This window comes from Selaginella moellendorffii, unplaced genomic scaffold (assembly GCF_000143415.4).
Source record: "Selaginella moellendorffii unplaced genomic scaffold, v1.0 SELMOscaffold_151, whole genome shotgun sequence".
Taxonomy (NCBI): domain Eukaryota; kingdom Viridiplantae; phylum Streptophyta; class Lycopodiopsida; order Selaginellales; family Selaginellaceae; genus Selaginella; species Selaginella moellendorffii.
In genome coordinates, this window is record NW_003314412.1 from 117,468 (window position 1) to 140,174 (window position 22,707).

At 44.1% G+C, this 22,707-nt stretch overlaps 6 protein-coding genes across 11 annotated transcripts; 5 read left to right on the plus strand and 1 right to left on the minus strand.

Moving 5' to 3' along the window:
• Positions 1-46: 46 nt before the first annotated feature.
• LOC9640832 (TITAN-like protein) lies at positions 47-2,163 on the minus strand. 4 transcript variants are annotated; one of them, XR_002991287.1, is made up of 7 exons: positions 1,874-2,163; positions 1,674-1,800; positions 1,350-1,572; positions 896-1,287; positions 762-826; positions 636-702; positions 47-529 (listed from the first exon to the last, which is right to left on the minus strand). XR_002991287.1 is itself a non-coding variant. In XM_024666948.1 (6 exons), the coding sequence occupies exons 1-5, from the start codon at positions 2,116-2,118 to the stop codon at positions 782-784; spliced, it is 1,032 nt and encodes a 343-aa protein (XP_024522716.1). In that variant the 5' UTR covers positions 2,119-2,163; the 3' UTR covers positions 152-721; positions 762-781. The 4 variants fall into 4 exon arrangements, 2 of the variants coding, with proteins under 2 accessions (XP_024522716.1, XP_024522715.1); XR_002991288.1 differs by having other exon boundaries at positions 636-721; XM_024666948.1 differs by having other exon boundaries at positions 152-721.
• A 17-nt stretch (positions 2,164-2,180) lies between these two features.
• LOC112343465 (pentatricopeptide repeat-containing protein At1g11290, chloroplastic-like) lies at positions 2,181-4,016 on the plus strand. The gene has a single exon (XM_024666968.1). The coding sequence runs from the start codon at positions 2,181-2,183 to the stop codon at positions 4,014-4,016; it is 1,836 nt and encodes a 611-aa protein (XP_024522736.1).
• LOC112343458 (putative pentatricopeptide repeat-containing protein At3g13770, mitochondrial) lies at positions 4,011-7,810 on the plus strand. Its single transcript, XM_024666941.1, has 4 exons — positions 4,011-4,079; positions 4,133-4,269; positions 4,342-7,655; positions 7,709-7,810. The coding sequence occupies exon 3, from the start codon at positions 4,359-4,361 to the stop codon at positions 7,644-7,646; it is 3,288 nt and encodes a 1,095-aa protein (XP_024522709.1). The 5' UTR covers positions 4,011-4,079; positions 4,133-4,269; positions 4,342-4,358; the 3' UTR covers positions 7,647-7,655; positions 7,709-7,810.
• LOC112343459 (pentatricopeptide repeat-containing protein At1g11290, chloroplastic-like) lies at positions 7,760-10,096 on the plus strand. Of its 2 annotated transcripts, none has more exons than XM_024666942.1 (2): positions 7,760-7,859; positions 7,906-10,096. In XM_024666942.1, the coding sequence occupies exon 2, from the start codon at positions 7,920-7,922 to the stop codon at positions 10,071-10,073; it is 2,154 nt and encodes a 717-aa protein (XP_024522710.1). In that variant the 5' UTR covers positions 7,760-7,859; positions 7,906-7,919; the 3' UTR covers positions 10,074-10,096. The 2 variants fall into 2 exon arrangements, with proteins under 2 accessions (XP_024522710.1, XP_024522711.1); XM_024666943.1 differs by having other exon boundaries at positions 7,831-7,859; positions 7,918-10,096.
• LOC9640833 (protein CHLORORESPIRATORY REDUCTION 7, chloroplastic) lies at positions 10,030-10,714 on the plus strand. The gene is made up of 2 exons (XM_002993196.2): positions 10,030-10,271; positions 10,321-10,714. The coding sequence occupies exons 1-2, from the start codon at positions 10,122-10,124 to the stop codon at positions 10,618-10,620; spliced, it is 450 nt and encodes a 149-aa protein (XP_002993242.2). The 5' UTR covers positions 10,030-10,121; the 3' UTR covers positions 10,621-10,714.
• Positions 10,715-11,348: 634 nt separating this feature from the next.
• Positions 11,349-12,608, plus strand: LOC9640802 (peptide methionine sulfoxide reductase). Of its 2 annotated transcripts, XR_002991289.1 has the most exons (3): positions 11,349-11,955; positions 12,019-12,402; positions 12,453-12,607. XR_002991289.1 is itself a non-coding variant. In XM_002993197.2 (2 exons), the coding sequence occupies exons 1-2, from the start codon at positions 11,581-11,583 to the stop codon at positions 12,268-12,270; spliced, it is 627 nt and encodes a 208-aa protein (XP_002993243.1). In that variant the 5' UTR covers positions 11,349-11,580; the 3' UTR covers positions 12,271-12,608. The 2 variants fall into 2 exon arrangements, 1 of the variants encoding a protein (XP_002993243.1); XM_002993197.2 differs by having other exon boundaries at positions 12,019-12,608.
• Positions 12,609-22,707: the final 10,099 nt, after the last annotated feature.

Below are 22,707 nucleotides of genomic sequence, written 5' to 3' on the forward strand. Positions count from 1 at the left end.
TAAAAAATCATTCAATGTAGCCTAGTGTGTGAATCGGGCCGAGGTAAAAACATGCGCACAAATTTTGTGCGCGCGCGGTTTCGAGGAGCGCAACCGCGCGGCATTTTTGGGCCGCAATAATGGCGCACCTTCCGTACGGCATTGTCCCAGCTGGGAATCGAACCTCAAAAATCCCTTCTATATAAAAGCTAGAGCTACGATTTTTTCGCGTTGTCGATGTATGTAACTCTCGTCTCTTTTATTCCTTCCACCATTCTTTCGCTCGATCCTTCTTTTTTTTTTTTCACACCACTTTACTTGGCTTCGTAATGTTGGAGTTCGTTTTGCGAGAAACCAGGCAGTCGGTGTGAAGGTCCACTGCAATAAGTTTTCTTCTTCCTCCAGGAACGAGAATCTCTTCTCCGCGCTTGACACATCACAAAATCTCTCTGGCTCTGCGACGCGATGCCGAAAGGGCGCCAACTTGAGCGAGAAAGCGAGAACGACGAGTCTATATATTGCGGCATGTTTTCTTAGTGCTGCGAGCTACCTACAGTAACAAAACGAAAAGAAAAAAAAAAAAAAAACAAACGCATCAGGAATGTCAAAGCGAGAAAAACTACGACCGCTTTTGCAACAACGATAAAAATGAATACCAAAATTGATGTCGACTGCTAAGTTCCTGTATGATTGCCGTATTATGACCGATGTATCCCTTGTTCTCTGCACCCAGTGTTTGCACCTTACACAAAGGTTAGGAAATCCAAGCTGGAAAATCGCACCTTGGGAAGCTCAATGTGACTTAGTCGTGCTTCCCACCTCCGGCTTCCATTTCCATTTGTAAATGCTGCAAGGAACGAACATGTGTAGCAACGGAAACAAGGAGAAAATAAAATAACTAGAAAAACGACCGCACCTTTCTCTTCCCAACGTATGGTTGCACCGCAGGAGGCGTGGAGTTTGTCGTCTCTTCACGCAGCTTCTTCTTCTCCATCTCAAACTCCTTACGGCTGTCCCTCCTCGATCCGTTCTGCCAAACTCGTCCAAAGCTCGGGAGCCAATCGTTCGCAGCTTCTTCTCTGCGCGGTGCGGCATCTCGCTCAAGCTGTGCCTTTCGCCGATTGGCCCAAGCCGCTCCAACGCGCTTGTCTAGCCGCTCCATCTCTCTTCGTTTACGTTTGGAAATTCCCTTCGGACACCCGTCGTCACTTCCGTGAGTCGGGAGGTCAGACAACCAAGGCGGGGGGGCCCCAGAGTGCACGTTTCCCTTGCTTGACACAAGCGGCCGTGGACTGACAGTGGCAAGATCTGCAAAAAAAAAAAATCAAAGTGTCAAGTAACAGAGCTGGAATAATGCAAAAACAGCATACTTCCACCAAACGCTGCCACTGTGTGCTTATGCGCTGTAGCACCGTTAACCTGCAATGTCTGATCCTTGGAAATTTTTTGTAAAGGCTCAACACAAACACTGGGACTTTGGCTGCTCTTTGCAGCCAGAAACCGTTCATGATGGATATTATTCTCCGTGGCACCTTGTGTTGTAGCTACGCTGCTGCTGTCCGCCAAAGCTCCATCACCGCAAACAGCTTCCCACTGGAAAAGAAAGAAAAAAAAATGAGAAAGGAGCTTCTTTTTCTAAGTCAAAATCTTGGAATTGTCATGCAAATGGAAAGAGAAGAAAACGACTCACTCACATCCGCGATCTCCTTTCTCGAAAAGAAAAAGTCGTGACGGGTGTTGGCGTCAGCGCCATTCTCACACCAAAACCTCTTCACATTTGAGACGTGGGCCGCGCTTGCGAGATGGTGAATTGCATTGGAGCTGTGTGCCCAAAAGGAGGATCAAGGAAAAAATAAAATAAAATCTCACTATAGCACGAAAATCTCGATCTTACCAGGCAATGGAGCTGCTGCCTTGATCGTCAGCAACATCTTCCTCGCAGAACAAGCACCAGAAGCGATGCGACGGCGCCTGAGCTAGCGGATTGCCAAGAAATCCTCTGACGCCCTCGATTTTCATCCGGGTCTTCCCAAGAACGCTCTGCAGCGCATTGCGATGGCCTGCCGAGTACCTGTGACCTCTCCCTTGCTCGTGATTCCTCCGGCACACGGCGCAGAAGGAGAAGCCCTTCGCGCCCATCCCACGAAGAACCCTAAACTCGTTTCTTTCCCCCAAGAACCCTAAAATATTTTCCTGGATGGATGCGTCCAAGGACGAGGATTCTAGCGCATTCTCTCCGCGATCGCTTCCCGGCACTCGTAGCGCTCCAGGGAATCAACACGATCGCGCTGCTCGTGTCGGCATTGAAGGCGTGCGCGAGCTCGCGGCAGCTCGAATCGGGCAAGAGGATCCACGCCGATGCAATGCGCTCTGGCGAGCACAGGAATGCGTTCGTGGCGACGACGCTGATCTCTATGTACGCGAAGTGTGGCAGCATGGCGGATTCTCGCAAGGTTTTCGATGCCATGGCCGTGAGAGGCGTGGTTGCCTGGACGGCGCTCGTTCTTGGCTACGCCGAGAATGGAGAGGCGAGGCTGGCGCTGGAACTCTTCTCTAGAATGGAGGAGCCGGCGGATGGGCCAGCGTTCGTGGCAGCGGCTATGGCCTGTGCGATCGCAGCGGTGGAAGAACAGGGCAGGGAAATCGATGGAAAGGTTTACAAGTTGTGGAGCTTGGAGAAAGGGATGGGGCTCCACTCCCGAGCGGCGAAACTTGGTTTCGATCGATCTAGCTCCTTTCTCGCCAACACTCTGCTGGATTTGTACGCTAAGTGTGGGAGCTTGGTGGATTCGTGGAGAGTTTTCGAGACTATAGCTTCGCCGTGTGTGGTGTCGTGGACGGCTTTGATACAGGGACATGTAGAAAATGGTGAGACCCAAGCTGGATTGGAGCTCTTCGACTATGTTCTTGGGAGAAAGATCTGCGAGCCAAACTCGAGAACTTACGTAGCTGCTTTGCTCGCTTGCGCGGAGCTGGCTGAGAAAGAAGATGGAACGCAAGTTTTCCTCCAAGAAACTGGAAAGGTGGCTGCTGTAAGGCTGAAGAGTTTGGAGAGATGCTTCGAGCTTCACTCTCAGGCGCTGGAGCGGGGATTTGCGTCGGATAGATTCATCGAAAATGCGCTGGTGAGGCTCTACTCCAAAAGTGGAAGCATGGCCGATGCTTTCTTGGTTTTCCAAGGTATGATCTCTCCCGACGTCGTTTCTTGGACTGCTCTTATTCTCGGCTACGAACTAAATGGTGACAGTGAACAGGCTCTGGAATGTTTCATGCAAATGGAGCGCTCGGATTGTAGACCGGACGCTCGGACTTTCACTGCCGCACTCACGGCTTCCACAACTCTGGCGGCTTTTGATGCTGGGAGAAGAATCGATGCTCTAGTAACTGGCCAGGGACTGGAGAGCGAGCCGTTTCTCTCGGCTTGCCTGGTGGACTTCTACAGCAAGTGCGGACGTGTGGAAGCTGCTCGCTACATCTTCGACTCGACTGCTGCCGTTGGAGTTGTGCACTGGGGAGCGTTGATGGCTGGCTATGGTCGGCAAGGAGAGAGCGAAGAGGTGATCACTCTTTTCGGCAGGCTTGTCGATGAAGGTCTCAAACCGAATGCCGTCGTCCTCCTAGCAGTTCTCAGTGCTTGCAGTCACGCTGGTCTCCTCGAGAAAGGACGGAAGCTTTTCGGTTCTATGAAACCGGTCTATGGTGTCCAGCCAGGTATCGAGCACTATCATGCCATGATTGATCTTCTCGGCCGGTCTAACCATTTGGACGACGCAGTGACCATGATCACAGACATGCCATACAAGCCGACGGTGGTGACATGGAGGACGCTGCTAGGTGCTTGCTGGAAGATGAAAAACGTTGCTGTGGGAAGGATGGCTTTCGACTCAATCATGGAGCTGGATCCAGGTGAAGTCTCAGCTCACATTCTCATGTCCAACATCTATGGAAGCCTTGGGATGTTTGTGGAGAAAGCCAAAGTTCGTGCGATGGGTGGCTTGGATGAGGAGGCGCTCGAGCACGAGTCCTGGAATTTGTAGAACAGGCACTTTACATCATACTTCAGTTCTATGCTACCAGGAATGGATTCAACACTTCAAAAGGTCTGCTTATCTCTTTTCATGTCTCGGATAGATTAATTAAACTTTTCTTTCAGTGTGTCGCGCGAAAGCATATGAGAAGCTGCGGGCCGTCAGATGAGACTATACACTAGGGTTGAGCGAGAGGCGCTGGAGTTTTCGCGAAGGTTAGAAAGGATTCCTTGCGGCATTGGAATGGGTCCCGGAAATGCGCGTAAGTACTTTGAGCAGGAGCTCCACTTATTGCTGACGATCCTCACATGATGGTTTTCTTTTTCTTCTACAGTAGCAGCAGCTGTCTAAATGATGTGGTTCTGCTACAGTCTTCGAGCTGCATGGAGATCTTCTGCTCAAAGAGATGGTAGACACTTTTCCAGGATAGCGAAGCAGACTGAAGAGCGGCAAAGAGTGTCGGACTTGCTCGCAGCTTTGAAGGACGCCAACAAATCCAGGGACTTGGAAAAAGCAAGGAAAATCCACGCAGATGCTGTCGCGAGTAAGGACGACAAGAACATCTACGTAGCTAGCAGCTTGGTGAGGTTGTTTTCGAAATGCGGGAGCATGGTGGATGCTCGCAACGTGTTCGACAAAATACCGCGGCCGAATGTGGTTTCCTGGACATCACTGATTTCCGGCTATGTTCTCGATGGCAAAAGCGAGGTAGCTCTGGACATGTTCTCTCGCATGCAGACTAAAGGCTGTGCTCCAGACGCTCAGACTTTTGCTGCCGCACTCAAGGCTTGCACGGGGATGGCTGCAAAAGAAGAAGGCAAGCTTGTCAAGGGGAGAGTTGTGAAGCCGAAAGCTCTTCAAACAGGGATCGCTATACACTCTCAAGTTAAAAAGAGCAGCTGCGACGCAGACGTGATCCTGGCCAACACACTTATTGATTTCTACACGAAGTGTGGAAGCATGGCTGAAGCTAAGGAGGTTTTCGACGGGATTCAGAAGCCGGATGTGGTGTCCTGGACGTCATTGATACTGGGATATGCACAGAATGGGGAAGGACAAGTAGCTTTGGACTTGTACCAAGACATGAAGTCCAGCGGGTGTTCACCAAATGGTCAGACGTTTTTGGCTGCTCTAAAGGCCTGCACGGATCTGGCAGCAAAAGAAGAGAGCAGCAAGGTTGATGGAAGTCTGTTGCGAGTCTCCACGTTGGCCAAAGGCAGGGAAATACACTCAGAAGCTACAAAGAACAGGTTCGACTCAGACATCTTCGTTGCGAACACGCTCATCGACATGTACGCGAAGTGTGGGAGCATGACTGAAGCGATGAGCGTATTTGAGAGGATTCCACGACGAGCAGTGGTGTCCTGGAACGCGCTGATGCTGGGCTATGTTCACAACGGGCAGGCAGAGGTGACCTTTCGTCTGTTCGAAAGGATGAGATCGGAAGGATGTGCACCAAACGGCCAGACTTTTGTTGCTGCTCTCAAGGCGTGCTCTGGCTTGGCTGCCAAAGAGGAAGGCGAGCAAGTCGACAGCAAAGTCGTGAAAGTATGGTCGCTACAAAGAGGCATAGAAGTCTACTCTGCGGCATCAAAATGCGGCTTCGACTCGGATATATATGTGGCAAACACGGCAGTGGACATGTACGCGAAGTGTGGGAGCATGAGACACGCTCGAGAAGTCTTTGAGAAGATTTTGCATCCGGACGTGATTTCCTGGACGGCTCTGGTATCGGGATTTGCTCAAAACGGTGAAGGTGGTGTAGCTCTGGAGTATTTTGAGCGCATGCAAGCTCAAGGCTGTCCGCCGAATGGCCAGACTTATGTGGCTGCTCTCAAAGCTTGCATCGACCTGGCCACCAACGAAGATGCAAAGCTGGTGGAAGGAAAGCTTGTGAAAGCTGGCTCGTTGGAGAAAGGGGAAGATGTTCACTCTCAAGCGGCAAAGCGTGGCTACGAGTCGGACATATTTGTGGCCAGCGCTTTGATCGACATGTATTCCAAGTGTGGGAGCATGGCGAGTGCTCGAGAGGTTTTCAACGGGATGAAGCGGCGGGACGCTGTGGTCTGGAATGCACTCATGCTGGGCTTCGCTCTAAACGGTGCCAGTGACGAAGCCTTGGAGCTGTTTACTCTCATGCAATCCCAAGGCTGTGATCCGGACGCTCAAACGTTTGCTGCTGCGTTGAAGGCCTGTTCCAGCTTCCTGAGTGAAGACGGTAAAGCGGACGACGAGAGGACAAAGAGAGCTTTGGAGAAAGCTTCGTTGATCCATTCCCAAGCAGCGAAGTTTGGGTTTGACACGGATATATTCGTCGCGAGTATGCTGGTCGATCTCTACGCAAGGTGTGGAAGCATGAGAGAAGCTCGTCAAGTTTTTGAAAGAATACCCCGGAAGAAACATAACGTGGTCTCGTGGACTACCTTGATCGCCGGCTATGCTCAGAACGATGAACCGGAAGACGCTCTCGAGCTGTTTCAACGGATGCTGGTCGAAGGCTTTGCACCAAATGCTCAAACTTTCTTGGCAGCACTGAAGGCCTGTGGAAGTTTGGCAGCTCTGGCAATTGGGAAGGCAATTCACTCGACTATTTCCAGATATGGAGCTGAAGGCGTTGCATCCGTGTCCAACACTCTCGTGCTCTTGTATGGTAAATGCGGGAGTATCACTGGTGCTGAGCAAGTTTTCTACTCGACTACCGCGAAGGACGTCGTGACTTGGAACGCACTGATGGCGAGCTATGGTCACTTGGGAGACACAGCGGCTTTGTTCCGGCTGAGCCAACAAATGCTGGAGGAAGGCTTAAAACCGGACGGGATTACTTTCAACTTCATCCTCACTGCGTGCAGCCATGCCGGCTTGGTCGACAAAGGGAAGCACTACTTCCAGGCAATGAGCTCGTCGGAGTATGGAGTAACTCCAGATCTGGAGCACTATCACTGTATGGTGGACTTACTCGGGCGTGGAAACAAGCTAGACGAGGCTGTCGAGATGGCGAAAACGATGCCGTTCAAGCCGAGCGTGATCACTTGGACGACCATCTTAGCAGCAAGCAGGAAATGGAAGAATGTTGCGGCTGGAAAGCTCGCCTTTGACGAGCTGCTTTCGCTGAACGAGAAACAAGCTGCATCGTACGTGCTTATGGCAAACATCTACGCTGCTGCTGGAATGTGGGAGGAGAAGGCCAAAGTTCATGCGATGAGGAAGGATGCGAAGGCTTGGAAGAAGCCCGGACAGAGCTGGTGGACTGACGAGCGTGGAATCATCCATAAGTTTGTAGCCGGAGACAGAACTCACGCGCAAAGGGACGAGATTGGCGAGAAGTTGAAGCTTCTCGAGGCTGCTATCAAGGATCAGGGGTACGTTGCGGACGTAGGAGCCGTTGCATGGGACATTCCGGACGAGGATAAAGAGGAGTCGCTTTGCGGCCACAGCGAGAGGCTGGCTATCGCCTGTGCTCTCGTGAATTCTCCAGCAGGAACAACGATTCGTATCGGCAAGAATCTGCGTGTCTGCGAGGACTGCCACAAGGCAACGGGCTTCATCTCCAAGGTGGAAAAGCGAGTCATCGTTTGCCGAGACGCCAGCCGGTTTCATGTTTTCGAGGATGGAAAATGCTCTTGCGGAGATTTTTGGTGAGCGAAAGAGGTAAGCTAAGTTCTGGACTGCAACTTCGTGGTGTATTAACTTTCATATGCTAGGGCTGTGGAAGGAGGAAGCCAAGTTTTTCTTCCTGGAATGAGGTATGTGGGTGTTTTCCATTAAGCTCCTCTAGCTCAAGGGCAACTCATTTCACACTTTCCGGGATAACACGATGAGAGCGCGCTCGCACCACGAAGAATGCAGACATTGGTTCGTGTTTTCCATTTTTCTTAGTTTTCATTCCACTTTCTTTCAGCTGAATTCGCAGCAATGACGACGAGCCAAGTTTATCACTCCACAGATTCTTTCGACAAGCTGAAGCCCAAGAACAGGCGGCACGAAAATAAAGAGGCTCTCAAACTCTACGACCAGCTGCAGCACGACGGTGCAAGACACAGCGTTCCGGTCATCCTCGCGGCTCTCAAGTCATGCAGCGTGTCGAGAGACATCGAGACAGGGATGAAGATCCACGCGAACGTGGTTTCAGGCAGCAGATTCCACACCAACATCTACATTCTAAACAGCCTCTTGGACCTCTACTCCAAGTGTGGCAGTATGGTGGACGCTCAACTAGTTTTCGACCGGATGCCAGTCCACACCATCGTCTCCTGGAACACTATCATCAAAGGATACACTCACAGCGGCAAAGGTAGCTTGGCACTTGATCTTTTCTCCAGCATGCAGCAACAAGGCTGTCAACCAAACTCGAGAAGTTTTGTCGCAGCGATCGGTGCGGTAACGAGCTTGCTAGCAGCTGAAGGCAACGACGAAGCCGAGAACAAACTCAATTGTCTCGAGAAAGGAATGGCTCTGCATTCCTCGGCTTGCAAGGCGGGCTACGATCTTGACATGTTCGTGGCAAGCAGTCTGGTGGATCTGTACGCAAAGAGTGGGAGCATGGAAGATTCACGCAGGTTGTTCGACAGGATGAAAAGTCGCGACGTGGTTTCGTGGACTGCGCTCATTTCGGGCTACGTCCAGAGCGGCCAAGCCAAGCTCGCGTTACAGCTCTTGCATCGTATGCAAGAACAAGGTTGCCAGCCAAATGCTCTAACTTACGGAGCCGCGCTCAATGCTTGCACGAAGCTGGCTATGGAGGACGAAGAACAGGATGGAAAGTCGAAGCTGGTCTACCTGGAAAAGGGCAGGGAGCTTCATTCTCGCCTCGCAAAGTGTGGATACGAAGCCGACGCATTCGTCGCGAGCAGCCTCATGGACATGTATTCCAACTGTGGGAGCATCAGAGAGGCCAGGCAAGTGTTCGGGAGAACCAAGAACCACGACGTGGTTGCCTGGAACACGATCATCATGGGACATGCACAGAACGGAGATGGAGAGATGGCTCTCGAGCTCTTCTATCAGATGCAACGCGAAGCTGGCCTGCCTCCAAACGCTCGGACTTTCGTTGCTGCGATCAATGCTTGCGCGGCTTTAGCAAGCAAAGAAAAAGAAGCCGGGGGAAAGAAAGTTTCCAGCTTGGAGAGAGGAGCTGCGATTCACTCACAGGCGATGGAGTCCGGGTGTTGCCTCGATATCTTCGTGGCTAACAGCCTCATCGACATGTACTCCAAGTGTGGAAGTCTGGAAGAAGCTCGCCGTGTCTTCGACGGCATGGAGCAGCGAAACATCGTTTCCTGGACGTCGATGATCATGGGGTACGCCGAGAACAACGCAGCCACCTTTGCTCTCGAGCTCTACGAGCTAGCCGGCTCCTACCTCCAGCCAAACGCTCAGACTTTCATGGCGGCGCTCAAGGCCTGCGGCGACTTAGCAGCGGTGGACGCTGGGAAGAGGCTCCACTCGCAGATCCGAGAGAGAAATCTGGACAGCAATCCACTGCTCGCGTGCTCGCTCATCGGGTTCTATGGAAAGTGTGGAGACACGGCCGCCGCTCGAGAAGTTTTCCACTCGGTGGCGAGGAAGGACGCGGCCGTGTGGAGTGCTCTCATCGCGGCTTACAGCTTCCAGGGAGACGCAGCCGGGGCCTTGAATCTCCTCGAGAGGATGCGGGAGGAGAAGATCCGGCCAGACGGTGTGACGCTCCTCTCGGTTCTCAAGGCTTGCAGTCACGCCGGGCTCGTCGACGCTGGCCTCGAGTGTTTCCGGGAGATATCCTCGCCGACGATCGAGCACTACACCTGCGTGGTGGATCTCCTGAGCCGAGCAAACCGGCTCAAGCAGGCGGTGGCGGTGGCGGAGAGGCTGGCGGCGCAGAAGCGGAGCTTGCCGGCGGCGGTGTGGATGACAATCCTGGCCGCGTCCGCGAAGTGGAAAGATGTAGACAACGGGCGACTAGCGTTTGAGAAGCTGCGAGCTATGGATCGAGAGGAGGCCTCCATCTACATCGCCATGGCCAACGTTTACTCGAGCGAGCTGGCTTCACATGACAGTGACGTGGCTGCTGGCGTCCCGACAGTTGGTTGACGTGGCGTCCACGTCGGGGTCTATCTCCGCCTCGTATCCAGTGGCGCCATGGCGATGGCTTCCACGATCACAGCTCTCGCGAGCTCCTTTGCGAAGTGTGGCGGCTCCGCGAGATTTCTCGACGATTACAACTTCAACTGCGGTGGCAATTCGCTGCGATTTCGATCGATCAGTGGTCATTGCCAGAGGATTTCCAAGGTATGTGTTCTTCGTTTTCTAATCGAGTTTGATCGTTTTTTCGTTCCAGAGTTTGGTGGTGAATCGAAATCGAGCAGGGGGGCAGCGAGGAATCATGTACGAGGACGAGGATACGTTCGTTCTCCTGGAGCCCGGCGAGGACGAAGTGTTCGTCTCCATGGAGCAGCTCCAGTCGAGGATTAAATCCTGGCTGGAGCGATGGCCGTCGGGGTCGCTGCCATTCGACCTCCAAAACTTTAAGACTCTGGACGAGGCCGCGTCGCATCTCGTGAGCAATTCCTGCGAGCTCGAAATTGGCGGCGGCTTTGGTTCCATTCAATGGTTCCAAGTTAGACTGGAAGAACGATAGATTATAGTAGTAGCTTTGTTTAGAACTACTCTTTTTCTATCTTTCTATTTCGTGTCAACATCTAGAACGAACATATCAAGCCCACATTACGTAAGCCAGGGCGTGCCGTGAATTTATAATCAAAAAGTTGGTTGGGATCCACACCATTAAACTAACATTTTAGAAGGTTCTAAAGAAACCTAACTTCTAGAAAGGTGGTAGGGCACGGAAAACAGGAACGGTCACTGCCAGGCCACGCCATATGGCGCAAATACAAGATATGTACGGCAGCGTGTCGTCGCCCGTCGCGTAGCTTGTGAATTGCTAGCAACTTTTTTTTTTTTCTCTCTCCCTCGTTTCCGCGAGTCACAGGAATCGTATGACTCTAAACATTGGGCGATTTTTTATTAATCGGGGGTCTTTTCCTACATAGTACAAACCATAGCTTTTCTTCCATGCATTGGATGGATGATCCAACGGCGGTGGCACTACCCACCAGTCAAAAATGACTTTTGGCCACGGCTACCGTACGATTCTAGAGAAAAGGCTGCTGACGTGTTTCTTGCCACGTGGCCCGCCGTTGCGGCCGCCACGTCAGGCAGTTAAGCACGGCGGGCGGTAGATGTGACGCATCCGACGGCAACGGCAGCGAGCGACGCGGACCGTCGGATCGACGGAATCGACGGTTGCCGTGGCAATCGTAATGCGCGAGAGAGCTTGCTAGGTTTTCTTCGTGGTGGGAGGGAGAAAATGCGAGCGCCATGCCGGATCGAGGGCATGCAGTGATCTCTATGGATTGATTTCTCGCAGGGCGGTGGAGCTAGTGCGCGTGCGCCGCGGGCGCGCGCTGCATAGCGATCGATGGGAGCATGGCCGGGGTTTTGATCTAGAGTGGTAGTATTTCTTCATGCGCGCTCGGGATTTGTGGATCTTGGAGCTGGATTCTAGGAATTCTTGCGGCCCGGGGAGTGTCGCGGCGGGATGGGGAAGGTCCGGGGATGGCTCCACAAGCTGGGGCTTGGAAGCAGGAATGCGGCACAGGACGAGATGGCGCTGATGAAGATCGCGCAGGGGCCGGATTTGGATGTGGCGGAGGCGGGCAACGAGATGGCCCAATTCGGCGCCGGATGCTTCTGGGGAGTGGAGCTGGCGTACCAGAGAGTTCCTGGCGTGACCAAGACGGAAGTGGGCTACTCGCGCGGCTACCTCCACAACCCTTCCTACAGGGACGTTTGCGATGGGGATACCGGCCATGTCGAGGTCGTCCGGGTCCAATTCGATCCAAAGTGCTGCTCATACGAGAATCTCCTCAGCGTTTTCTGGTCCAAGCACGATCCTACCACTCCAAATCGTCAGGTAAGCTCGCAAAAACAGATTTTTTTCTTCGCGATTCTAGCTGGAAGTTTTCGTGAAGAACAGGCTAACGATGTGGGAACCCAGTACCGCTCTGGAATTTACTACTACACTCCCGAGCAAGAGAGCGCGGCCATAGCATCGAAAGAGAGCCTCCAGAAGAGCTTGGACAGCCCGATCGTGACGGAGATCCTGGCCGCCAAGAAATTCTATCGAGCCGAGGCGTTCCACCAGCAGTACCTCGCCAAAGGTGGGCGATTCGGATTCAGGCAGTCCGCTGCAAAGGGTTGCACTGATCCAATCCGCTGCTATGGGTAGAACAACGCCATTTGGTTCTTCCTTTTCTTTCTTTCCTCTCATCCTTTTTTTTTCTCTACACTCATTCTCCTCGTACGAGTGAGAGTCCTTGGGAAGGATCAAAAACAAAAAATTTTCTCCTCCTCCTCCTAGGTACGTCCATTTCTTCCATAAACATTTCGAGAATTTTTATTGAGTTCCAGCGAGAAGAAGAAGAAGAAGCGGAGGTTCTTCCAATCAACTGTACAGTTTGATCGAAAGAAAACAATCACCAGGCAATAAGTAAGAAGGTGGCGCTGCCACCACCAGCAAGTAAAAGAAGATCGCTGATCAAAAGGAATAAAAACGAGTAAAGTTACGCTCGTCGCCACGGTAGGAAGAACGACAAATGTTGTAAGCCTTCCCCATCCTCGAATTTTACCGTGCGTGTTTTTCGGTGGGCGATTCTCTCTCTCGGCCTTAAATTATAAGTTAGAGAAAAGAGAGAAGATTTTCGTTTTCTAGAAGGATTCGTGGGGAACCTAGAACCGCTGATCGCAGCGATTCTTTAAAAAGAATGAAACTTTCACTGTGCTGGTTAAAAAAAATCCTCACAACTCATTGTTCTAAACAAGAAAAAGCGTAGATTATTCTTAGGCTTTATCTAGACACTCGTGTTCTCGTCTATATATCTAGATTCTTTTCGTGACTTTGGAGTTCTAGCTCTTCTAGTGGAATGTTAGTCGTCGATCGACGCTACCCTGGAAGCCAACTTAGCTTTGTCCTCGTTGTTTTCGTCAAAGTACATGAATACGGACAGATGGTGATAGCTCCATTTCCTTTGCTTTTGTTGAGATGAGATAATTGATCGTTGGGATTTGAAACCATTTCAAAGAAATCTTCCCTGAATTTCATCACTTGACTTGGGCAAATCAGGCAAAGTCGCCCAAGGTTGGGAAAAGTCCAGGGCAATCAAATCTCTCTTTTCCAGCCGAGGAGAAATCACATACTGCTCTCAGTCTGATCATCATGATCAGAGTCCAGTGATCTCCACAGCTGTTGAATTTCTAGAAGTACGTGACGACTCATGCAAAGACAGCTGCTGGGTTTCCAAATTCCGAGAAGAGAAAGGGATTCCCTCCAAGTTCCAGCACAAACCAACAGGTTTGTACAAGATCAGGTTGCTGTGCAGCTGTGAGGAAATTTTGAGTTCTGCTATGCCTGCTGATGCATGATTGGATTTTTCTGTGCTTTGGGTCAACATCGTGAAAGGCTGTCGAGCAAAACTGATGAACACGATATTCACACAGCTCTAAATTCGTCCCTACGAACAAGTATTTTCTCCTTGGATTAATGTGATATTTCAAAATGTATACAATAAAAGAATGTACTATCCTTTCTTATAGTAAGCCAAATATAATAATCATATTTACTATGCAAAACTGAAACACTAATGACATGCTATGTTATTTAATGAAAGAATAATAATAACCTTCATCCAAGCTAATACCTAAGTTTGTTGCATATAAAATAATCAAATTCTAGATAGTGTGAAATATAAAAAAATAAAATTATGCTAAAAGGAGACATTTTATCATTTTTTTATTTTAATATTGAAAAATATATTATCAACTCAACTACTTATGTTCATTAATGAGACCATAATGGTGAAAGACTTATTTTTTAATATAATTATTGTTTCTAAATTAACTGTTATAGAGAAATAAGTGAAGAGTCATTTTCTAAATTGTGATATTGATATTTTAAAATAATTTATTGAAATTTTAATTTTAATAATACTATTTATTTTATTATTTAGAGAAGGAAATGTTTTTTTATTTTCTATTTTATTTGAAAATACTAAAATAATAAAAAAATAAAAAATAGATTTATTTTGAACACTCTTTACTTTTATAAGGGTCTTGCATTTGCAATATTTTATCAATATAACCTCTTTTGGACTCTAATGCAATATGATAGAGGTCATTTGCTTAAACAAGGATTAAGCAAATATCAATGGCGCTCAGGGATACCAACCAAAAACATTATTAGTTTAACCCTCAACTAATTCAGAAATCTAATCTAGGTATAGCTTTATGCTTAATAGGCCATGAGTTCAAATTCAATAAATCGAATGAGTAGAGATTTGGGCTTTGATTTTTGCTATGGCTAGTAATAGTAAATATACTTTATAATAACTAAGAGAGATAGCAAAGACATAACATTTTTTTATGCTTCTCCAATTTAAATTTTTCATATTTCTTTATTTAAGTTCTAAGATGCTTGTTATTATAATTCTAATCCTTTCTTTGCAATTATTATTTATATAACATCAACTTAATATATTAAAATTAAATGTACATTTTTGTAGTGCACCCTATCTTTCTCCCCTTAAATCAATTGAAAAAAGGGCAATTGCCTAAGAGAGTCTTTAGTGATTATTTTATCCCTATTTTATCTCCCAATGTTCCAAGATTCATATTGATAGTATATTGAAATCTCATCCCATGATCACATACACTACAATTTTCCACAAGTATGCTAACTTTGATGATGTTTTTAATAATAGAAGAGTTAATAATTTACCATCACATCGACTTTATGATTGTCCCATTCATCTTGTGGAGGGGAAATTACCACTATTTGGTCTTATCTACAATCTTTCACTAGCATAATTGAAAGCATTACATAAACATATCAAAAAGAATATTTCTAAAGGTTTTGTTTATGTGGTTTTCCTCCTTTATCTTATAATGATTTACCATAGGATACATAGTAAAACCTAAACCCTCTATATGCCATGTGCCACATACCATATGCCACATGCCACATATCCAAGGACAGTAGAGTGGAACTTGAGTTTCAAAGCATTAGGCCATTGAATGAAGGAATGGAATTAAACTCCTAAGCATGGAGCTAATGAGTAAAGGAACCGGAGTATGAAGTAATTCCCAAGTGTATAACCCAAAGAGCAAAGGGATAAGAGCACAAAGAGACTTAGAATAGTTCTAAAGCATCCAACTTTCTAATGTCAGGAGTTTTTGCATTATGTTCATCAGGTTATGTATAAATGCTAAGCCCAACATTTAAACAAAAGGGGCTGAAAGGGAATTAGTAATACTAACCTCTTACTATCGCAGTAGTAAGGAAAGAATATCCAAAAGGATTAACTAATAAATAATTTTCAATACCTGTAATCACATTTGCAATACTTTTCCCCCCTTTAAAGAAGATTGACATCCTCATCAATGCATACTTTAATATAGACCACCGCGAAAGAAACAACTTTAAACAAAATTCATGGTATTCACACTTTGTATTAAATGCATCAATTTAATGAGTTATGAGGCAACCTTTCACTCTAACGCAAATGCGCTATAACTCAGACATCTTTTGGCCATCATTGACAAGAAAATAACCAATGGAGTCAGCCACACTTGCTACTCTAGATGTCACATAATTTACAAAAAATGACATGTCCCTACCTGTAGATGATATAGAGAAAGAAGCCAAAGGCCCTAACCCTCATGAGCAAAAAAACCAAATCCGTCGGTAAAGTTTTGATAGACTACTATTTAAAGGTAGTTAGAGTTTTTTACATAGTCATACCTTTTTAATGAAATAAGGAATATCAAGTGAGGGGTGGATGATATGACAAGTTGACAGTAGCTACTCTATGACTAAAAATTTCATTATACACATGAAGTACTGAAGCCAATCTACCTATACTAGCCCAAATGGAAATATCAAGATATGGATAGACAATGATATCTTAGAGATTTAATTATCAGTGAATAAATTTTAAATTAGAACACAAAAGTATTTTAAATAAATTATTATTTAATAAACCAGTATTAGAGTACAAAAAACCATCAAGATAATAATAATTAGAAAATATAGGATTCACCATCCAACAAAATTTAATAGCCAATGTATCATCAAGAAAACTTAATGATAAAACTTAACTATGAAAGACGACTAATAGCATGCTAAACAATTTACATAAGATAACATAAAGAACACAAAGTATCATTGACTAGTAAGTAAAATATTTACAAATGTATCACCTAAAAGAAATAACATCCAATCTATCAAAACTAACTATAGCAATAATCAACGTAACAAAATAAGTGTTGCAAAAACCAACAAATATAATATTCATGTCAATTATCACACTAGCTAATTTGAATAGATCCCAATCAAAATACAAAGGAACTCAAGTTGCTTAAGTGTTAACAATATCCTACCAATATCTCAAATTTAAAAAGACCAATCCAAAGAAAACCATAAAAAATATTTGGTAATGCAAAAACCATAAGCTATCAAAGAGAATAACTAACTATCATAAAAGATCATCAATTATTTCATCAATAGAGAGATACAAAATTATCAAGAAAAATATTCACCATCCCAAAGGACGGCAAGTCATTCATCACCAACAACAACCAAATAAAACTTTTAATAAGAATAATTAAATATCTGAAGATGATAGTCATTCATTGTCAATGATTGCTAGATGTAGAAGCTAACTTCAACATTAAAGCTAATGAGCTAAATTGCCTTTCTTAACAACTTTTAACAAATGGAACAATAAACATGAAAATTCAAGGAATAAAAAATTCAAAGAAGCCTATAACTAAGTCTGGCTTAACAATGATCATGAGTCTTTCAATTATGGTACAACCCACAATATTCTCCTCAGCACATCTAGAAGCCAAACTTTATAATGCAAAAGTTAATGAAGAGTATGTCTGCATCAATTCAAAAACCAAGCACAACAAAGTTATGTTTAACAAGTGATCACTAAATAATCTTTTATGAATCCATCTTCTATAATAAAACATAATTCATTTTATAGCAAGCATAAGAAAAATCATCAATGATTGATATATCCCCAACTCAAATCCAATAAAGAACTAATATCTTCAATATCAATCATTAACTCTTCCTCTTATAAAACTAGTATAGTCATAGTTAAATCACGTTTCAAGGAAAAACCAAAACTCAACCCCTATTAGGTAATTTTGTCTAGAACATAACTAACTCAACTTACCACTCAGCTCATTTGAACGCAAAACATAGTTGCTAATTAGTAAATGCATGAATGCCAATAACATAAAAATATAACCAAATTATCAAACACTATTTGTATTGAAACTAATAAAATTCAATATCAATCCTATAGAGAGGCATTTCATCTCACTTGAATTTTAATATCAACAATATTAATAACAGAGCACCACTTGAATGTCATCAACACTAGAACAAAGTTATAAGAAAATAAAAGTAAATTACCATTTAAACCTTTTTAACAACCAAGGTAACCAAAGTCAAAGATACCTTACTCAGTATCTAAGATTAAACCTTCGTTACAGATAACACATCAAGCAGTGATTCACCATGTCCAAGACTCAATGTAATCGAACACCACAAACTAAACACCACAAAATGATATCAACAAAGGTAGAGTCAATACACTAACATGGAAAAATCTAGTTGATGAAAATTTATTAGTGGTGGGCTTATTTACCAGATGGTGTGTAAAGTAAGTGTTAAAAATCCTTAATAAAGTCTACAGGTACTAGTCGCAAAGCAACCAACAATCACTTTTCAACTTGCTTTCCACAAAACTCAAACATTAAACTTATGCCATTGAGTCATATACTTGTCCAACATGAACATAATACCCTAAGTACGAGATATAGGAATATGGACAAATGCAAACCAAATGACCACTCAAATTCAATCATACAACAATAAATTTGCTGATACGTTATAGCCAATAGCTTTAAACATGTTTTGAAAAGGCTAGCTATGCATAATTAACACTTAGCTGAAACTAAAGTAAAGACCATAAGATGGACTCATATAGTACATAACCTCTTAATAGGCAAAAATATAGTATGGGTATTAATACCTCAACCGCATACAATTAAGTTGGATATGACCAACTTAGCTTAGGTGCAAGGTCACCAAGACTAAATCAAGATTAATGAAAGCTCACTACTCTCATAAAGTCTAATGAAATGCAAAATTCAACCTACCACCAAGCATAATGCTGCATAAGAAAGACATAAGGGTTACTTTTTTAGAAAGCACAACAACCACTTTTTTATACCAACTTAAGACTCTAAACTTAAACCTAGGCAATTGAGTTGGAAACCAAAGTCAACTTTAACCCTTTCACTAGTTTATATTGGCTTATAAAAATAGAATGGTTTCTAAGTAAAATAATCAACAAATCAACCATTGGAAAAGCCTAAGAAAATTTGTGGAAAATTTCCATCCTAGAAAAAGAACAACTCTTTATCTAAGAATACAAACTTTTAAGATTTTTTCCTACCTACAACTTCTCACAAGTTCACTTCAACATAGGTTCTTATGACCCAACAACTTTTTAAGCATCTAACATCATACCCATATATTGTACATCTAACACCATTATCCATAAATGTTAATGAATACCCAAAACTTGATCACAAAGATTATATCTTCAAGTATTCATATTACACTAACACTCTTCTTTAATCATCTTCAAGATCCAATGTGATGCCAAAACACAAACAAGAAAAATAACATGGAAAATCAAGCTCTAAGGAAAAACTTTTTATCACTCGAAACAACAATGTCACTTCCACTAACACAAGTGCTAACAATATCAATGCCTTAACTTCACACTTTCTCTATTTAATAATCTACTCTAAGTGCTAAAGGATAATTAACAAGCTATAGCAAGTGAATGCTATAATCCTTTCCAACAGTTTTTGCCTAGCGAGGAGCTATGTTGCCAGATTAAATGAAGGAGACTGTGACCACACCACCCCTCCAGAGAAATTGGATAAACAGCCCAATGCAATAAATATAAAAAAGAAGAGCAAATCTAAGAATAACAATAGCTAGAACTTTAAATGTTACATATCTAATGGGTAAATTCTCAAAGACCAAGGTACTAATTTAGGTTTAGCATAATGGATCACCATTGAGAACTAAGTCAAAGCTACTTAAATGTTATTACTTGCAAGTAGATTCACTGATAAAAATGTTCTAAAGGACACTTCTTGTTCTAACAATTTAAATATTGACTACATACCATAATAGGGATGTTTGTTAGAACATAAAATAAGATGTTTGCAAAAAAAGTATTCTTGTCACTTCCTTAAATCTATACTCTGTGCTTTCTAGCTAGTAAATATCAGGTTTTTCAGAATTAAAAAATTATTAAATTCAAAATAAGATTTTATATAAAGCCATATAACTATTTGAAAGGAAAAAAATATAACCATTGAATTTATGGAATTTCATTCACACTCTCATTCAAAAAGAGGGAAATACATATAAATGTTTGTGGGTTCTAGTGTTAGTAATTTTAACCCTGTCACGAATGTGACTTTAGGTATCGAAAGTTACCTGTCGGCCAGTCCTTACGGACACTCCTTCCTTACTGCCACGATGGCAGGAGGTCGGTATTGCTAGTTCCCTTTATCAACCCCTCTTGTTCAAGTGTTAGTTTACTGGGCTTAGCATCTGTACTTAGCCAGATAGACATAAGGTAGGAACTCCTATGTGTTTCTAGCTAAGCAAACTCAGCCTGGCTCTTAGTTCTTTTTTGCTCTATCTTGCACTTGCTAGTATCAAGAACCCCTGTGATATATTTGGGACCAAAATGAGACTAACACAAAAGGCATGATAGTGAGGGTGTTTGGCAGACACAATAAGTTATCATCTAGCAAATATTGAAGGACCAATCTCAATTTTATGGAAAGTGTCTAGATTTGCTCATTTGGCATATCTACGGAATGTAGCGATTGGCCTGAACATAATGGTGTTTGTCCCGTATCCAAATTTGCATTCTAGCGCCATTCCATATTTAGTAAGTTTTGAGCTTGTCCCAGAGAGTAACTCCTGATACTAAGGGAGGCTTGGGGTGAAAGCCCAAAGCATGTGTTCGTCAGGGGGGGGGGGGCTTATGGGGTTCCAAATGTATAGTAGGGATAGAGGGTAGGTCGGGCATGGCCGACCAACTTGTGGCATAGTTTAGCTTTTGCTTGCATGCCTGTCCTTGTTCTGCATCCGGCTTGGGTCTAAGCCCAAGTTCCATTCCATGCTAGCTAGTGGAGTACTCATATCCTCACGTTAGGCCACCGGTATGCTGAAATAGTGTCAGACTTCATTTGGCTCCATTTTGCATGCTGGTCCTAGCATTGGGATGCTGGTTGCTCCAAGACTGTTCCAAGTCACTCCGGGCTCCTGTCCCTTTACTCCTTGGGCTGTATGCTCAGGAGTTGCTCCGTGGTCCGGTTCCATCACTCCTTAGCTTTATGCTTGGGAGTTTGGCACCGTTCCTTTGTTCAGTGGCCCAAGGCCCTGAACTCGAGTTCCACACCACGTTCCTTTGGACACGTGGCATATAACATATGGCATTTGTCACATGGCACAAAGAGGGTTTAGGTTCCGCTTTGTGGTGTTATCCTATGGTAAATCACCATAGGATAAAGGGTCAAAACCACGTGCGCTATATTTGGTATTAGAGGATGAGTCTCGGCGAGTACTATCCAATGAGATTGGGCAACTAGTCTCGTTGCATATGCAGAGATGAAAACGATGATCCGAGATATTATCGTTTGACAGATTGGGCATCTGTCATGAGAATGATGCTTGGTTCGATAAGTTGTTCCAGTAGTTCCGTAAGTTGTTCCATGTACCATGGGTGAAAGTAAACTTTCCCTAGGTTTGCTATGAGTGGCAAACAAGCTGGTCCGTAGCTATTTAGTACTACACTAGTGGATCCTTCCTAGGCATGATTATAAGTGAATCAATCAAGACTGTAGGGATTAGTCTATTGATTCAAGTAATCATTGCCATGCTCTCTCATAAACTTTTCTTGGATTGGACTGAAAGCAGTGCGAAAGCAAGCTTGAAGTTTAGTCAAAGATGAGACCGAAAAGAGAGTTGTCAAGGACGAAGGATCAAACACATAAATCATCTTCCCTTCTTGGGAGATAATTTACATTAAGGTGTTAACTCAGTGCTCGTGTTCATAATATGCAATCAAGAGTCCCTACCGTGATGCATCTTGGAGATGATGGTCTTACAAATGGTGAATTGTGGGATGGATAGCAGTGAAGTACTAAACTATTTTGTCTAGACTTGCTATTGGTTAAATGATGATTGACCCCAAAGTGGTTGATAATAATGCTAGTCTACTTGCACAAAGTAACATTGTAGTAGCTTTGATTGGATTCTCGATGGTGGTCCATTATGCTAAGCTTGAGTTGGTATGTTGTTTCCTTGAGGGTTTGCCCATAAGGTGTTGGAAAAAGGGTTGTAGCATTCATTTGCTATAGCTCATCAGTTGATCCGTTAGCACTTGATCCTTGTCATAGGTTTTGCTTGATTATTGTTGATCTAGAATGATTTGCTATTCTTCGGGATGGTGGATTCCTTCTTAGACAATGATTTTGCATATCTCTTTTTGATAGAATGATTGATGATTTTTCATGATGGTTAGTTGTTCTCTTTGATGGCTTATGGCTTTTCGCAATACCACATGTTCTTTGTGGTTTGCTCTGGATTGGTCTCTTAGGTTTAAGACATCAATAGGATATTGCTGATACTTGCTTGAGCAACTCTAATTCCTTGGCATTATTGACTGGGAGCTATTCAGATTGGCTAATGTGATAGTTGGCATGAATGAGTGTTTGTAGGTCTTACCACATTCATTCTGTTCTGTTGATTCTTGCTTAAGTTAGTTCTGGTAGATTAGGATATTATCTCCTTTGAGTGATACATTTGCGAGCATTTTGCTTGCCAATCAATGATACTTTGTGTTCTTTGAGTTTTCTTTCGTAAGTTGTTTAGCATATTATCTGCAATCTTTGATAGTTAAGTTTTATCATTGAGTTTTTCTTGATGCTAGTTTGGCTATTGAATTTTGTTCGATGGTGAATCTTATGTTTTCCAATGATGGTGATCTTGGTGGTTCCAATACTATAATACTAGTTTAGTGACTTGGTTTAGGATCATTTAGTGATCACTTGTTGGGCATAACTCCATTGTGCTTAGCTTTTGGATTGATATAAAAATGCTCTTCATTAGCTTTTGCATTATGAAGTTTAGCTTATGGATGTGTTGAGGAAGATGTTGTGGGTTATACCATGATTTCTTTTTTAGCATTGAAGTTAGTTCATGCAAAACTTGTGATCGTTGTTAGGCAAGACTTAGCTATAGGCTTCTTCAAACTTTTGGTTCTTTGAGTTTATTATGCTCATTATTCTATTTGTTAGAAGTTGTTGAGGGAAGGTATTTTTGCTCATTAGCTTCGATGTTGAAGTTAATATTTGCATCTAACAATTATTAGTGATTAACTATGATTAACTATCATCTAGGATAGTTGATTATTCTTGTCAAAGGTTTTGCTTGATTATTGTTAATATAGATTGAGTTGCCGTTCTTCAAGATGGTAAGTTCTTTCTTCAACGA